Below are 19,244 nucleotides of genomic sequence, written 5' to 3'. Positions count from 1 at the left end.
CAGAAGACTATATTTTGCAATCTTAAAAATACTTCTAAAATCCAGAATATTCATATATAATTCATAATTCATTATATAGAATATAATTGTCAGTGGATTGCAAGGGGATATTCAGTTGTTTGTGGATGATGCAAAGCTGGGAAGGATTATTAGTAATAGTGCAGATGTGGTAGCCCTACAAGAGGATTTGAATAAGCCTAGATAGATGGGCAAATGAATGGGGGTTTCAGTTTAATGTTGCAAAATGTAAGGTCTTGAGGTTTGGGAAACATCGATGGGATGCTGCATACTCTATGGGAGGAGTTATACTGGAGAAAGTAGGGGGAGACAAGAGATCTGGGGTTGATGATTGATAGAAACCTGAAATTTAGGGGACATATTGCAAAGGTGGTGAAGGTAACACAGAGGATTGCTGCAATAATGAGAAGGACACTAACCTGCAGAGATAAAAGCGTTATCATTCCATTGCATAAGACTGATCAGACCACACTTAGACTATTGTTCTCAGATTTGGTCCCCAGGATTTGAAGGGGATAAATTAACTGTGGAAAGGGTACAAAGGCGGATAACAAAGATGGTTTCAGGACAGTACAATGTTAGTTACGAGGATTGGCTGAGGAAATGTGGACTGCAGAGTTTGGTGGATAGAAGGAGAGGTGATATGATTGCGACTTTTAAACTGTTGAAAGGTGGTTACAGGGTTGACACTGAGGAGTTCTTTCACTTGGTTGAACAGAGGGAAGGACTGATGACAAGAGGCCATCCCTGGAAGTTACAAAAGGAAACTGTGAGCAAGAGGGTGAGGAGTGGTTTCTTTGCATGGAGGGTGGTTGAACCGTGGAATGCATTGCCTGATGGAGTGGTGAGAGTGAGAACGTTCAATGAGTTTAAGGAGTGGTATGATAGACTTTGTGTTTCTTAGGGGGGGACCTCCCCTCGATGAGTCTTGACAGGCTTTATGTTCTTAGGAAGGGCCTCCCACGATGAGTCTTTTAACTCCATGAAGGCCTGAATAATAATAATAATATTATCAAGAAAACGCAAAGAAAAAGAAAACTATTTATATCCAGTATTAACTTATGTGTCAACAATAGAGATAAGAAAACTTATTACATCTGAAAGAAAATAATTGAGAAAGACTTTTGGAATTTTATGTTCAAAATACTAGACTGTATGAATGAAGATATAATAAACTATAGAACCTATTTCTAACAGTCTTATAATTTGTATGAAGTAAGAGAATTGAAGGGTCTGGTTTGGCAATGCTTGGAGAACAGATAACAATGATCAAACAAGTACTCAGAAATAAAACTGACAAGAAAACACGCTGATTAAAATTGATGGATGTATGAATCACCTAAGATGGATGAACGCTTTACCCCACATGCAACATTATACCTAAATAATAAATTAAATTGTTGAAGAAGAAGGAGAAGCCTAAAGGTATACCTTAAAAAATGAAAGACAGAACATGGAAGTTGGTTAAGAAATATTTGAAAACAGCAAACACCATTGTATACCTATGACCAGAAGAATAAAGGTAGGAGTAAAACAAATGAGTAAAGAGATTAAGCAATTATTTCAGAGGAAGAGGATTTATATAAAAGAAAAAGGATATGTGTACTTTCAAAAAGCTCACTACTAATCTCCTATTCTTTTTTAAAACAAAATACAAAATCCTGATACCCTCTGATATCTCTCCATTCCTACCTTGCTTCAAACCAATCAATGAAATGACTTATGGAATGAATAGACCACTTTCTTTCTCTCTCTCCCCCTCTCTCTCTCTTAGCAAATATGACTGAATAAGTGCATTTGAATAAAAGTTCCTATTATTTTTACTTATGAAAGGTGATTGCTCACTATAAGCTTACTATTTCTACACATAATTATATAAAATAATAACAGGCAAATGTTATATTAAAAAATATCATTTTGCACAAAACTCAGTTATCAGTAGAAATCAATATGGTATGCATTACTGAAGTCTAAACCCTGCAAACCTCAAGTTCTGGTAAACCCATTGCATGTATCAATACACTCAACTGCCATTATAAATCCAAAGACATTTAAGCTGTTGAAGGATTATTATCGTTTTAACACTGAGGAGATTTTTCATATGGTAGAACAAGGGAAAGGAACAAGGACAAGAGGTCATCTCTGGAAGTTGCAAAAGGAGGTGGTGAGTAAAAGGGTAAGAAGTAAGTTGTTTGCATGGAGAGTGGTAGGAGCATGGGATGCAATGCCTGAGAGGGTGATGAATGTGCAGACTGTGGATGATTTTAAGGAGTGGTATGATAGACCTTCTGTTCACTAGTGTTAACTTCCGTGATGAGCCTTGTGACTCTCAGTGTCAGAAAAAAATAATAACATAAGGTAGACATGAAAAGGGGGAAATAGTGGCAATGGTTATGAGGCAGTGTGGTGTAACGTGCAGGTTGAGAGGAAGACATATTTAGTTGGATGTTGCTATAAGCCTGGGAATGTGGAAGGTGGTGATGAAGAAATGTATAAACAACTTGGATTAGTGAACAAAGGAAGGGTAATTATTATGGGTGATTTTAATTATGGCAGTATAGATTGTAATGAAGAGATAGCATTTGGGAATAAGGAAAGTGAATTTCTCGAGTTCTTGAGAGATAACTATCTCAAACAGCATGTAAAGAAAGGCATGTGAGGATCAAGAGTTCTAGATCTTATCATTTCATCAGAGGATGTAATTGTTAGAGGGGGTTTCACATTTTCCTCCAGTTGGTGAAAGTGATCATGAAGTAATCACCTGTGATGTGGCTAGTCACATGCAGGCTTTTACGAGAAAAGGATATATGTGGAATTATAAGGCTGGCGATTATGACATGCTTAGGAGACAACTTCGAGCTATAACATGGAACGAGGAGTTGAGCGGTAAGGAAATAAATGCTGCATGGGAACTTACAAAGAAATACATAACAGCATCAATGTATGAATGTATCCCAAAGGCCAAAAGGCTGAATAAGGTTGGTGTAAAATGGATGAATGTGGAACTTAAGCATGAAATCTGGAAAAAGAAAGTTCTTTGGAGGAAGTACAAGATGAATAATGGTAATCAGTCATTACCATTATTGAATATAATGAAGAATATAAAAAACAAGACAGGAGAGTGACTCAGTTAGTAAGGAAAACAAAAGTAGAGTATGAGCAGAAATTGGCAAATCAGGCTAAGAAAAACCCTAGAGAGTTTAGGATATGTGGCAAGTAGAAGGAAGAATGATCATGGAAAGATGAAGATAAGGGATGAATGTGGTAGAATGGTAACCTGCAGAAGACATTGTTGAGGTATTCGGCAATCAATTTATAAGTGTGTTTCATCCTGATCAGGGTGGAATCATGAGGAACTTAAGTGTAGAAGACATAGGAGAGGATAGCTTAATTGTGAGTGAGCAGGAGGTTTTTGAGGAAATAAATAACCTTGATGTTAATAAGGCGATAGGATTTGATGAAATATCACCATGCATCTTAAGAGAATGTTCCAGGGAACTGGCAGTAGCATTGGCATGCCTGATTAACAACAGTTTTGCAACAGCACAGGTTCCAAGGAAGTGGAAGGAGAGTAAAATTGTTCCACTGCATAAAGGCAATGATAAGGCTGTAGCTTCAAATTATAGACCGTCTGTATATCTGGAGTTGTAGTGAAGGTTCTGGAGAGATTGGTGAGAAGTAGGATACAGAAATGGGTTGATAACAATAGTATTCTCTGGAGTTATCAGCATGGGTTTGTTAAGGGGAGATCATGTTTCACTAACTTACTTATGTACTATAACAAGGTGACAAATACTTTGGACAGAAGAGATGCATATACAGTAGTGTACTTGGATTTTGCAAAGGCTTTTGATAGACTGCCACATGACATGCTCTTAAATAAATTGAAAGAGATGGGATTGGATAACAGACTTCTGTGATCAGTGACTGGCCGTCAGATAGGTATCAGAAAGTTGTATATGGGGATGCAGTATCTCAAAAGAGAAAGGTCATCAGTGGTGTGCCACAGAGGTCAGTTTTGGGGCCATTGTTGTTCAATTTGTATGTTAATGATATTGAGTCGGGTTTAACTAGTGATATCCAGCAGTTTGCAGATGATGCAAAACTGGGGAGAGCAATGCACAGTCAGGCTGATGTTAATGCCTTACAAGAGAACTTGAATAGATTGTATGAATGGGCAGGTAAGTGGAACTATCAGTTCAATGTTGCCAAGTGTATGGTTTTGAGATTTAGTAAGCAACGATGGGATGCCAGGTATACAATGGGTGGGGAAACTTTAACAGAAGTAGAGGAGATGAGAGATCTAGGAGTGATGGTGGACATGGATCTAAAATTCAGGGGCCACATTGCACAAGTTGTGAAGACATCACATTGAATAATGGCAATGATGCAGAGATCCTGACATGCAGAAATAGAGAGGTTATGATTCCATTGTATAAGGCCTTGATTAGGCCTTATATGGATTATTGTGCACAGATTTGGTTGCCGGGTTTTCATGGTGATGAGGATATGTTGGAAAGGGTACAGAGAAGATTCACAAAGGTAGTCAGTGGTCTTTGGAATGTGGCGTATGAGGATAGATTGAGAGAATGTAAGTTGCAGAGCCTCATGAATAGGAGGAAGAGGGGGAATATGACCGAGACATATAAACTGGTCAGGAGTTGTTATAAGGTAGACATGGAAGAGATTTTTCATAGGATTGGAGAGGGAAGTAGAACAAGAGGCAATTGCGGGAAACTGTATAAGGAGGGTGTGAGCAAAGGAGTGAGAAGCAGGTTCTTTAGACGGAGGGTGGTTGGTGAGTGGAAGATATTGCCTTAGTGTGTTGTGGATGTGGACACACTGAATCAATTTAAGATGCGGTTGGATGAGCAATATTGAGTACCTCCCACTGTCTTCATGTATTCATTTGTTACTGAATTGAACTATATATTTACAGTATTTGTGGGTGTTTCTTGCACATCTCATGTCATACTGCTTTTCACTGAATTGCATAAAAAATAATCATACAGTTTTTGAGTTATCATTGTTTTTCCTCTTTATTCTTTAATTTAGGGAAACTAGTATCTGCATATGAAAAGGTGCCAAGAGAAAAGCTGTTCAAAAACCAGCAATTATATAATGTAAATAAGAAATTATATTGGGCAATATGTAGTCTATATTTGAATAGAAGTCATCAGTTAGAGTTGAAGGAGGAGAGGAAGATTATTTGATGTTAAATTGGGTGTGAGAAAAAGGTAGACATTATCCTGTTATTCATCATCTATGTGGATCATATTATGAAGAAAAGTGGCCTTAAACCTGATATCAAAATTGGAAATGTTAATGCCAGTCTGGTTGGGCGAGTAATTAGCATATCCGTTCTCCAACCAAAAGGCTGCGGGTTGGAATCCCGTCGTGGGGATGGATATTTGTGATTGTCTGTGAAAGCACTAGTGGTGGTAGTCGGCAGTAGATGATGAAGGTTAGTGGAGCTGTGAGACGAAGAGTTGTAGAGTTGATGCCCTCTCTCGATGAGTCTTTGGACTCCCTTGAGGTGTGATATAATAATAATAATAGGTTGTTACAGGTTTGCTAAAGCGAATTTCCTTCAACACTGAATTTATTAATTGGGTATGAAATTTTGGGCAGAACTTTTCATAAGTTGTTAATGTAATTTGTCATCATCATCATCAAATTCCTGCCATGTACCCTCAAGGGGTGTACAGGATATGATAGTACCACATGAAAAAATTACATCATTACTAACTTCCGATCTACAATTTTCCTCCAAATCAGTCTGTTACTTGTCAAGACTCCAACATTATCAGATCTTATATTTCTATCGTCTAAGGCACTTTGTACCATATCAATCTACCTATATCTTGGACTTCCTCTGGGTCGTTTTCCTGCCAACCTGGCAGAGAACACTTGTTTTGTTAATCTTTCCTCTCCCATTCTATTTAAGTGACCATACCACCTGAGATTAGCTCTGCTAACGCATTCCTGGATGCTGACAATGTCAAGTTCTTTCCTAATATCCTCGTTTTTAATATGATATTGCCATTGATGCCATCTGTTCATGCCTATAATCTTTCTCAAGACTCTCATATCTGTTGTCTCTAGTCTTTGGTCAAGTGTTTTACTTCTGACCCAGCTCTCAGATCCATAAGTTAAAACTGATTTAAACACTGTCTTGTATACAGCTAATTTAGTGTTCTGACTAATTTCTCTCTTATTTCATATGAATTTATTCAATTGACTTCCCACCATACCAGCTTTGCTGATTCTGTTGTCTATTTCTATATTTAATTTACCATCTTCACTAAAAATCGTGCCTAAGTAGCTGAAATGTTTTACTTGTTCCACAGGTTCGCCATTCACAACACAGCTGACATTTTCAATGAGTCTGCCTATTTTCATTGTCTTTGTCTTTTTATTGCTGAGCTTCATACCATATCTATTACAAAAGTAATTCAATTTAGTGAGAGAATCTTGCTGACTTGTAGCGGATTTATTTTGAAGTATAACATCATTCGCATAAAGCAAAGAGCTGACATTAACATCTCCAATTTTGATATCATGTTTAATACCACTTTCCTTCATAATGTGATCCATATATGCATCCTTGTCTCGCACCAGATTTAACATTAAATCATCTTCCTGTACTTCCTTCAATTCTAACTGCTGACTTACAACTCAAATAAAGACTAAGTATTGCTTGATATAATGCCCCATTTACACCATATAACTGTAGTGTATTGAATAGCTTCTCTCTTGGCACCTTGTCATATGCCTTTTCTAAATCGACAAAACTCAAATAGAGATCTTTGTTATATTCCCATGATTTCTCCACTATTTGTCATAAAGTGAAGATCTGATCCTGACAGCCTCTATTTGGCCGGAATCCAGCTTGTTCTTCACCCAGCTTTTCTTCCACAATTCTTCTCAATCGTTTTTCAAGTATACTTGCCTAGATCTTGCCAGGAACACTTAGTAGGGAAATACCTCTGTAATTCTCACATTCAGTTTTATTTCCTGTTTTATATATGGGTACTATGAGAGCTCTACTCCAATCATCGGGAGTTCGTCCCTCTGTCCAGGCTTTCTGAACAATGCAGTGCAGCCACTGTAAGACTTTTATACCACCATACTTCAGCATTTCTGGTCGAATATCATCTACTCCTGCTGCCTTTCCACATTTTAAGCCTTTGATGACTTTTTCTACTTCAAGTATGGATATATATTCCTGACTGCATGCCTGGTCAGTGTATTTTACCACTGTGCTGTCATCACTGCTTTTTTTATTTAGCAGTTTTTCAAAGTAATTACTCCATACTTCAAGGATATCTTTTTCTTCCGTTTTCATGTCACCTTTATCATCTCTAACTCCTTTCACAGCACTCTTTCCTCCATTCCTAAGCTTCTTCAACAACCTCCAGAATATTTTGCCACCTTCTTGATATTTATTTTCTATATTCTTGCCAAAGTTCTCCCATGACTTTTGTTTAGCTAGTTTTATACAGTGTTTAGCATTGGTATTTGCCTTTTTATTCTCTGTATTCTCTAAGAGCACAAGCTGACTTATTTGACAGGAACTTTTGATATGTTTTCTTCTTTTCCTTCACTGCCTGTTTAACTTCCTGTGTCTACCATGGAGTTCTAATTTTTCTATCCTTGCAGACAACTTCACCACATGCCTCTCTAGCTGAATCAGGGCTTTCTTCAATGACAAGCCTTGAAGAAAGCCCTGATACTGAATCTCCAAGGTTTGATTCCTGTTTTCAAACTCTTTCATTTTTTCTTTAATAATCTTTGTGTATTTTAGTCTACAGTTCACATCTGAGAGCTGCTCAACTTTTATTCGCTTTAAAACTTTCTTAAATATTATTCTTTTCAATATGAAATTCAATTTTATCCTGCTCAAGACTAAATAGTGATCACTTGCAATTTCAAATCCTCGGTACAGTCTGGTGTCCTGCACCAGGGAGAAAACATCACTATCAACAATAATATAGTCAATGAGTCTTTTCTTATTCCTAGCCTCTTCTCTCCATGTGAATTTGTGCACATTTTTATGTTGGAACATGGCGTTAGTAATAACCAGTCTATGTCCTGAGCAGAAATCCAACAGATATTTGCCATTATTATTAGCTTTGCTCTTTTCTCCAAATTTTCTCAAAATATTTTTGTATGTCTCACAATCATTTCCTACTCTGCTATTTAGATCCCCAACAAGGACCAACTTTTCCTTTTTCATTGTGTCAGTTGCTTTTTCTAAAGCATCAAAAAATCCCTCCACTTCTACCTTAGTAGAACCTTCTGTGGGACCATAGGCACAAATAAGTCTCATTGTCCAGTTCCCCATTCTCATATTTGCCCACATTACTCTACTTGAGACTGACTGCCATTCAAGAAGATTAGCCTCGTATTTTGTGTTGAATACTATGGCTACTCCTTCTTTTCCTTGATTGTCATTGCCTGAATATAACATTTTGTATTTATTGCTCAGAAAGATCTCACCAGTTTTTGTCTTTTTTGTTTCAGTCACCCCTATTATGTTGATCTGGTACTTATCTAATTCCTCAGCTAGCTCCATTTCTTTGCCATTCAGGCTTCTTATGTTGATAGTACCGATCTTTAACTCTGGTGATGTTGAGTTGGGGTTTGTTTTTAGATTTGTTCCAGTAGCTGACTTTTTGCTGTTCCCCCTGGTTCCCTGGCGAAAACAATGGGGGCCTTGTTTAACCAGGCAACGCCCCAGCCGGCATGAAATTTTGTCATGTTGTACCATCATTTTTTATTTTGGTTTAACCAATAAGAATACAATTTGGTCGGCTAAGCCCATCTTCGTTCGTTCAGTATCCAAGTAGATACCCAACACGGTGCACCACGAGAAGGTGAGGATTGGACATTAGGTCAGAAGCCCTGGTCAGTTCTCTGCATTCCTTTAAAGGCTATGTGGAGGTCTCCTCTCAGTTATACAGCTTTGACCTTGGAAACAATTTTATTTTTAAGTCACTTACTTTAAAGTGGTTTATATTATTGTATCAGTAACATGAATATCACACTTTGATAACTACTGATCTACAAGTTACTATATTATAAATTTTATAGAAACTTAAAATCACCATAAGAAGAAATCTTGGTTTGGCATCCATAACAGATATAGATGGAGCTTCTAGGGGACCAAACTGTGTTCCAACAGTAATTTCTTCTTTAGCTATTACAGAAACCTCTCCATTTTCATTACGTTTAACCATAAGATTCTGAGGAAGGGTTAAGCATGCTCTAGAAGGTACTTGCTCATCTTTAATTTTCTGTGCCATTTCCAACAAGGGACATTTGGATGTATCATGATGTTCACCACAAATATTACAATCTGCAAAATAAATAATAATTACTCAAAAACACATTCTTAAAAATTTCTAGCAACTAAATGCTAAAATAAATTATTTTTGCATTCAGTTGATTATGATAATTATTACACAGGAACATCTACAGGATAAAAGACTTTAGATAAGGAAGCCCATGTTAACCATTATTTACACAATCCCTAGATTTATAGATCTACAGGAAGACTTAAATAGACTAGCAATATGGGCAAAGGTAAATAGCTGACAGTTTAAAGTGGTCAAGTGTAGGATGATGCACTTTGGGAAGAGATCACAAACTGTATACTATATTGATTGAACTGAACTGAAGAAGAGAACTGATGAGGATAGGGACTTGGAATGATTGTAGACAGAGAGTTGAAGTTTAGAGAGTATACAGCGAAGGTAACCAAAAGAGCACATCATATTATTATGTGGTAGTTGAAGAACACACTTAACAAGCAGGGATAGACATGTTATTGTTTCTCCTATATAAAGCTTTAATGAGGCTACTGTGCACAGATCTGGACTCCCAGATTCTGTGGGGATGAGAAATGGTAGAGAGGATCCAGAAGTGAGTAACAAAGATTGTGGCAAGTCTATGAAATGCTCCCTATGAGAATAGTTTGATTGGTCTGTGTGATCTAAAAATTAACTGATAGGCAAAATCAAGGAGATATGATAGAAGCATTTAAGTTATTAAAGAGTTTTTATAGGATTGACACTCAAAACATTTTTCAGTACATGGCAGGAAGGAAGAGAACAAGGTGATCACCAGTGGAAGTTGTGTAAGAGTGTGGTTAGCAATTTTTGCATGGAGGATGGTGAATGGATATAATGGGTTGCCAAAGATGATTGTGTAAGGAGAGTATGATATGTGTGAATATTTGATCTCCTATGATGAATATCTTCTGACTGCATGGAGATACCGGTATTATAATAATAATAATAATAATAACAATAATAATATCTCTCTTTCTCTCTCTAAACACATTCAGTGACAAAGCACTCATGACCACCTAAAGCAACCCATTCCACTCATTCACTACTTTCCTTGCAAAAATAATCTTGCCTTCACACCTTTGTTAACCATATTTTTATACAAATTCAAGGAATGACCACTTATTGTGTAAGTGGTCGTTCTTGTATTGCAAAATTTCTTCAGAATTAAAATCTGAAAATCTGCTTTAGTAACTTAATCTACAAACCCTTAAATGATCTTTGGAATTATTCTACCCACTTTGGCAATATAATTCTCTCTGAAATTTAATTCTCTCTCTATCTCTCTCTACCATCACTCCCCAATTCTAAGTCTCATCAATTTCTTGCAGTTCACATTAAGCTAATAACCATTATCCTTTCTCCACACTGTCAATCAACTATTATTATCCTCAGATTTCCATGGAACCAAAGACTCATCATGGGAAGTCATCCTGTCATATACACACCACATCGTACTGTGCTTTAAATACATTCTCTACAGACATGACATTCTCAACAATGTATTCCAATCATTCACCACCCTTTATACAAAACACAGTCTTCTTATTTATTTGCTCACACACTCTCCTTATTAAAGGAACAACGTATTGTTCTCTCTTCCCCCATCTCCCACCACTGAAAAATTTCTTCAATGTTAATCTGATAAGAACCCCTTACCAACTTATATGCCTCTATCATATTATCCCTTCTCCTCCTCCTCCTGTCCACTAGACTCTATAAATTGCAACTTCTCAACTCAATATTCAGGGATCAGAAACCTTATTTATTTATCTCTTCATCATTTTGAAAATCATGTGACCAAATCTGTGCAGAGTAGTCTATATGTAGCTTATTCAAGGCATTATAGAGTGGAGCCAGAATCTCCTTACTTCTAAAAGTCTGTGTCTGTGATATCATTGAAGAATTTGTTGTGCTGTTCTCACAAGTTTGGTGATGTGTCCTTTAAATTTTAGATCTTGAAAGTTTATTTTTCACTTGGTTTAGTTTAATCCTTTATCCAAGTGTGAGCAAACAAAGTTTGCGCCTGAAAATATCTTCAGGACTGGGGTAAGATAGTACAACAACAACGGGCAACTCGTAGCAAAGGTGGACCAAGCTAACTTCACTCCTATCTCAGTATTTCCCATAATGCAAAACACATCTCCTTGTGGATACGTATAATGTTATGCATTAAGGGAAGGGCCACTACCCAGACTAGTTTCGACCTTTATTGAGGTCTCTTCAGTGGGAGCCAGGCCCAGAAGTGGAGATACCAGGCAGAAGCAATGGTGAGGTCATCTTTACCTATAGGAGTTGCCAAAAGGTGTGCCACCTTTTTTTTATTAAATTACTCTGGATTTAGAGAAAGATGTTGAAAGTTTATTTTTCACCTGGTTAGACAATAATAAATTTAGTTTAATCCTTTATCTAAGTGTGAGAAAACAAATTTTGCACCTGAAAATATCTTCAGGACTGGAGTAAGGTAGTACAATACCGGGCAACTCGTAGCAAAGGCAGACCAAGCTAACATCACTCCTATCTCAGTATCTCCCATAATGCAAAACACATCTCCTTGTGGATATGTATAATGTTATGCATTAAGGGAAGGGCGGAGTGATGTTAGCTTGGTCCACCTATGCTACGAGTTGCCCGTTGTTGTACTACCTTACCCCAGTCCTGAAGATATTTTCAGTATAATTTTCATAAATTATAAATATTAGATCCTTATCCACCATCACCCCAGATCTCTTATTTCTTCCACCTCCTCCAATATATCCCCACCAAACCAAGTGTACACCTCAACATCCCATCTTTGCTTTCTGAATGTTAAAATGCTACACTTTACTACATTGAACTGGTAATCCCATAATGCGTATTCAAGTCCTCTTGTAAAATCACATCTGTTCTACTCCTAATAGTGCTTCCCAACTTTGCATCATGTACAAACAACTGAATATGCACATTCAAACCTTTCCCAATATCATTAACAAATAGGTTAAACAGCAACGTCCCTAAAATAGACCCCTTGAAACACACCACTAGTGGCTTTCCTCTTGCTGTCCCAAACAATGCTTTCTGATACTTTATTGAAAAAGTAAATCTCCAGTCCAATGTACTAACTTAATATTTAGTTTAACTATCAACTTATCATCTGGCAATTTATCAATAGCCTTTGTAAAATCAAAGTATACTACTGTGTATCCATCTCTCTTGTCCAATGCACCTGTCATCTTATTATAATAAGCAAGCAAGCAGAACCTAGATCTTTCTAGCCAATGCAAATATTATATCTTCCTACAGAGGTAAATGTTAAAAATAATAATCATATATATTTACCACTGAATGCAAATTACATCTGTGCTGTCAATGAAAGAGAATACTACTGTTGCTAACCAATTCTGGATCCTGGTTCTCACTAACTGCCCCAATACTTTAGTCACAACACCTGACACGCAGATTGGCTTATAATTTGAAACTTGAGTTCTGTCGCCTTCCATATGTAAGGGATACAAGCTCGCCTTCCACTCTAATATAAGATTCATATGAAACAAGTATGCCAAGGCAGATATCACCATCACCTGTCATGTTCCCGTAAAATATGTGCTAATATATCATCGATCTCACAATCTTATTTATGCAGTTCCCCATATATCTTTTGTTTATTCATAGTCAATCTCTCCTACTCCTCCCCCCCTCCACTGTTTTCAAAGTGGAAGTGTTACATCCACGTGATGTAACACCTTTATGAACTGCCGATGCTCTTCTGTAATCATTTTTTCCGCTGGCTGCATATCAAAAGAATGCCCTAGGTTTTTTTTTTTTTTTGCATCATTAGCTGTTTCTCATATAGCACTTTTGCCACCCTTACCAATCAAGCCAAATTCCTGTTCTTTGTACTCCTCATGGAGTACAAAGAACAGGCAAGAACTAATCTCTTCATTCATCCATTTCACACCTACCTTATTTCATCTTCAGACACTTGGAATACATTTAGACATTGCCTTTATTATACAGTTCTTGAACAGCATCCAAGCAGCATTGTATTGATCTCCTTTCCACCAAATTCCTCATTCCGTGCTAGCTATTTCAAGCTATTTCCTGAGCTTTTCAGTCTCCAACTTTGTGATTCCACATATATTTTTTCTTTATAGAAGTCCTCATATGGCTGGCAACCACCCAGGTAATCATTTCATCATCACTCTCGCCAACTGAAGAGAGATTTGACACCTCATTTATAATGACATCCTCTGATGAGATGATCAAATCCGAGATTTGATCATTGTGTGTGTCCTCCGTTACAACTGCCCAATGAGGATGATCCAGATAGGAATAGAGATGGAAGGTTATGGATATTTTTCCTGAAGATAAAAAAAGGTAATAAGGGAGGTGGAGTGCTGTTGATGATAGAAAAGGAGTTATGCTATGTATGACAGAGATGCAATGAGGAAATAGTGGCAGTGGTTTTGCAGCAGTATGTTGTGAGATAAAGGTGAATAGACACCTGAGCATTTCCTTCAATTCACCTTTATCTCACAACATACTGCTGCAAAACCACTGCCACTATTTCCTCATTGCATCTCTGTCATACATAGCATAACTCCTTTTCTATCATCAACAGCACTCCACCTCCCTTATTACCTTTTTTTATCTTCAGGAAAAATATCCATAACCTTCCATCTCTATTCCTATCTGGATCATCCTCATTGAACTACATCTCAATCAATGCAACAATTTCATTCATTTTATTTCTGATACTTCTAGCATTCATATTATTATTATTAAGCAAGACTTTCAGGGAGTCAGGAACTCATTGAGAGAGGCCATTCTATTCGTACCAGCTGTCATACCTGTTCTTGAATTCATTCATGCTACTTGCACACACAGCATCCAACAGCAATCCATTCCAATCATGCACCACTCTATGAGAGAAAAATCTAGTCCTCATCCCCCTTTGACAGCATTCATTCTCAACTTTCGGGGATGGCCTTGAATCCTTTCCCCACCATCCATAAAATGAAAAATTTGATTTACTGAAATTCTCTATAAACCTTTCAGAAGTTTGTGACTCTCAATCATATCACTCCACTATCTCCTGTTTGCTAGTATCTGTAGCCTAGAAATTCTCAAGCTGTCTTCATAATCAGTATTCCACAATCCATTTTGACACCCTCCTTTGCACCCTCTGCACTGTATGGACCTGCTCGCAATAGTCCAAGTGAGGTTTTATCAAGACCTTGTAAAGAGGCAAAATGACTTCCTTATCTTTACATGTCAAGGTTCATTTCAGCATTTCAATTATTTTCTGAGTTGTATTTACAATTTTTGCTCTATGACCTTTGATCCTCATGTGCCCCCCCCCCCCATGCAAATTAGTGTCTACTAAAACTCCAAGATCCTACCCTGATCAGTTTCTTCTCACATATTCCCACCAGTATAATACGACATTGGATATCTAATCATGCCAAAGTGAATGACCTTACATTTACTGACATTGAACTGACATCCATTTTCCCATGCCCACAATTACAGCCCATGCTACAAGTAATTCTACAAGTACTGCATATCAGCAGTACTTGTATTATGCTAGTCCTGTTTATGCTACCTATTTTTGCATCATCAGCAAATAGCTGTATGTTGCATGTCAAATTCTTCCCAATGTCATTAATGTACAGACTGAATAACAATGGATGAAGGACTGATCCTTGGGGCACACCACTGGTTACCATGAATCTTACACATTCATCCCCCATATGTGACTTTTTGATATCTGTCAGTCAGCCATCCTCTTATCCACGTCAATAGTTTGTAATCCAATTCCATATTTTCCAATTTATGAAACAGTCTTCCAGGCTGTATTCTGTCAAAATCCAAAAGTATCATGGTGTATCCATTCCCCCTTGTCTAGCTCAGTGTTAACATTATTATGGAATGTGAGCAAGTTGCTAAAACATGATCTTCCTCAGTAAACCCATGCTGTTCATTGCAAAGTAGAGATTCTTTGTCAACCCATTTCTGAATATAAGCCCTAACCAAGTTTTCCAAAATCTTCACCACCACCACTTCTGAGATGCTGATTGGTCAATAGCTGGATACATAGGTCTTTGCAATGAGATTACCATACATTCTTTCCATTCCTGTGGAATCTTCCCTGTTCTGATACTCAAATTATAGCCTAACATATAAATACAAACACAACAGTATATTTCTGGATCTAAACAAGTTTCACTGATACCACTTATCAGATGTGACCTCTCCAAGGAAGACATGTTCTCCCATGTCTTCCTTGGGCCATTCCTCTCTCTCTCTCATTTCTTCTGGTTCTACTCACACCTTCACTTCCTCTTTGGACACTGACCACTCTAATGCTTTTCCCCTGTCCCTCCCTATTTGCCTGTCTATCTTGCACATTTGTTCTCTCATTCTCTATGCTCATGCTATCCACTTCATTCATAAGTACCACTTCAAACCCTTCTTCCTTACTCTTCTGCTCTTCCATGTCACTTCTTACTTGCTCAAATCCCTTCTTTGCACTCTCTGTTCCAGTAGCACCCTCTCCAGACGAATTACACCAAACCCATTCAAATGCAGTCTTTAAACTCATTCTACACATTCACAAGCTGTGTGCTCCTTTCACTTCACACATTTCTGCTAACATATCATTCATAATCCTTACTCTCTGCCTCAACTCATTACTGTCATACCTGAGCAACACATTGACTAACTTTCCTATCACACTATCATCTATTTTTTTCTTGACAACCTCCTGATATCTAGTCTTATATTCTCCTTGTTTCTAATCAAGTCATTTTTCCTTAGCTAGCACAACCAACTCTTTTGCTTGCTTACTCCTCATATTTAATGCCTTAATCTCTACCTCCTGAAAAACAAATCTTGTGCATCTTCTCATTCACCACACCTCTAATAATTGAATCCAGTTATTACAACACCACTCGTGAGTCTTTTACCTCTTTTGTTTTAGTCTTTTGTTACTCCTTTTGTTTTAGTCTTTCACTCTTCCATACATATCTACAATTCTCTTCATTACACACTCTCCATTTCAACTCCTGCTTCATCTTCATCAACTTGGCTTTCAAATATTGTATCATATCATGTATAATCTAAGTTGCATATTATTTTTTGACATCAGCCCTCCTCATCATCTTATCTGTAACTGCACTTTGTTTTCCACCATCATTCTCATACACCTTAACATTAGTTGTCCTCTTCTTTCTTCGCATTCACACAATCTTTCCTGACATCGATTTCACTTATGATGCAACATTCCCCACTCTGATTCAAACAAGCCTTGGTTCATCAGCATATCACACATCCTGCACACCCACATATCCTCTTTTCCCTTATTTAACTTCTCCATATAAACATCTGCAACCTCTCCCCATGCATACATAATACACTCACAGCACTGTACAATTACAAAAAATCCACGTCATTCACTTTATTCGTCTTTCACACTGATCTACATAACTATCTCCCTCTCACTGCCATTGTATTCCAGAGCAATCATTTAAATCACCATCATGCAGGATCTCTACATCCCTTTTGTTTATTATTGCTTGATTCAGTTTTGTTTTACCAGCAAAAAACCTATATTGTTAATGTACAAATTAAATAACAATACCCCAAGTGCAGAAAACTGCAGTACATAATTGTTCATATGACTTTTCCTGGATTCTACTGAGCCCTATCTACGCACTCTCAGCTCATTTTGTAGTATTTTGTAATATTACTTATCTCTTTGGTGTCTGTCCATTAGTGATCCTTTTATCCATATCACCAGCTTCATATTCATCCACACATGCTACAGTTTATTTTTTTTTTTAAGTAGCTCCCATCCATGAAAGGTTTTATAACCCTATAGTACATATGGGTGGGCTATCGATTTTTTTTTTCTATTTAATTAATTTTATAAAGTTTATCTGAATTGTTTTATTTATTGTTTTATTGTCCAAACGTGGAATTTTTTCAAGCCAATAACCTTCAATAAGCAGAGCAGTTGTCTCACACCAGGCAGTGGTGTAGCTAGAGCTTTTGCTGCCTGGGGGCGATCCCTGAGTTTGATGCCCTTCTCAATATACACCAAAAATACTACAAAAAGTCAAATGACGTATAGGGAAATAAATTAAACACTATATTTATTTTTGAAGTAAAACTAATTTCGACACTCTAAAATGTTATATTTCTTGCTTTTCTGTTAGCAAAATCGTCGATGACATTGGCGAAGTCTATTTTATAATAATGTAGGTAATTCTTAATCTCTTTTATTTAGAAAAACTCCTCTCACAACTAGCAACACTTACAGCAATTGTGAGGAAAATTCGCAGTAGTATTACAATATTTGGAAATGAGTTCTCGAGACTATTTTAGAATTAACTGCAAAAGTTCAAAAAGGTTCAAAGTGTCGCCTCTGTATGATGGGCATTAGAATAAAACATGACATTTTCCTATATTGTGAGGAAAATTTGCAGTAGTATTATGATATTTGGAAATGAGTTCTGTAGACTGTATTTTACAATTAACTACAAAAGTTCAAAAAGGTTCAAAGTGCCGCCCAGGGAAGACCACCCTCTCCACCCCTCCCTAGCTACGCCTCTGACACCAGGAGATGAAATTCATCTCCAACCTAAAGATGATCACAAACAACGATGCCTAAAGCAGGATTTGAACCTGCAGCCTGTTGATTGGAGAGTGGATATGCTAACCACTCAGCCAACCAGGAATCCTGTCAGATGGCTTGGCAAAATTCAGAAGTATCTATTACCCAACTCAACTGCCACTTTATTGTAAACAAGTGAGTAGATTAGATAAAACCTACCCTTCACAAAATCATGATGTCCCTCCCCCATAAAACATCATAATCTGATCCACACATTCCTGAATTCTGCCTTTAGCCAATTTTTTCAGTTATTTTACTATCAATCCTGAGGCTTGGTCTGTAACTTGCTACCAGTATCTGTGATCCTCCTTATGTAACAGGAATATTTTGCTCTCTTTTGACTTCTTGGGATTATGCTAAAGCTAATGGAGGCATGGCCAGTTCTCTTCCACCTCTTTGTAATATACAAGCTGATGTCTCATTCAATCCCATGGTAGTATTCATATTGAGATTTTCTAGAATTCTAAGCACTTCCAATATGACACACTCTCAAAGTGATCACTTAGTAATTCAACTATTTTTCTGCTTTTGTTACCGTCCTACAATCAGCATCCATTAAGAACTTAGTTTTCCTTTGGTCTGCATAGCTAGTTTCCTCTTTTCTGATTCTGCCTTCCTCACCATGCTAGTCACCCTACTTGTCTGTGCTTTGTATTGCTTATTGAGCCTTGTTGATCAGGTTTTTCTTTATCATTCCAAAACATTTTCTTTTATTGCAGCTGTGCTTAATGAAGCTACTTATCCATTTAATGATGCTACTTATCCACTTGATTTATACTCCTGACCTTAAGTATGCAGTCTGACACTACTTCCCTCTAATGCCTCTTGACCATTTCCAATGCATTGTTAATGTCCTTCCTTTGCAGTTTCTTATATCTTTTTGAAGTCCATTAAATTAGAAATTAGAATTATTCAGGTAGAAAGGCTTATACATTGACTGTTCATAACTATTATTTTTTAGGATATTACAAGGTATACAGAATATTAATTATAATAGCGTTAATTAATATTTCCGATATTTTGGCAAAGTCAAATCGCCATCATCATCAGAGATCACAGAACAATGATACGTACACACAGGCATTAACACTGGGTAAATGAGGCTGAAGAAAGGCAACCAAAGTCAGGCACCAAGTCCTAAAATGGTGCTCCTAGTGGGCTAAATCGTGTCTTGACCATTGGGCTGAAGATTGAGGATGAGTACTTCCCAAATTTGG

General features: G+C 37.2%; 1 protein-coding gene across 1 annotated transcript in view; it reads right to left on the bottom strand.

The window, feature by feature from the left end:
- Window positions 1–19,244, bottom strand: part of LOC150107482 (uncharacterized) — a 378,606-nt gene that overhangs the window by 323,051 nt on the left and 36,311 nt on the right. The window contains exon 2 of the mRNA XM_090391332.1: window positions 9,129–9,379. Within this exon, the coding sequence (XP_090247458.1) occupies window positions 9,129–9,326 (198 nt within the window). The 5' untranslated portion in view covers window positions 9,327–9,379. The remainder of the gene's footprint in view (window positions 1–9,128; window positions 9,380–19,244) is intronic.

The sequence above is a fragment of the Typopeltis vanoorti genome, chromosome 4, assembly GCF_054136105.1.
Source record: "Typopeltis vanoorti isolate ZY-2024b chromosome 4, IOZ_Tvanoo_1.0, whole genome shotgun sequence".
Taxonomy (NCBI): domain Eukaryota; kingdom Metazoa; phylum Arthropoda; class Arachnida; order Uropygi; family Thelyphonidae; genus Typopeltis; species Typopeltis vanoorti.
The sequence above is the reverse complement of the archived record's forward strand: the minus strand, read 5'-3'. Positions and strand labels throughout refer to the sequence as shown.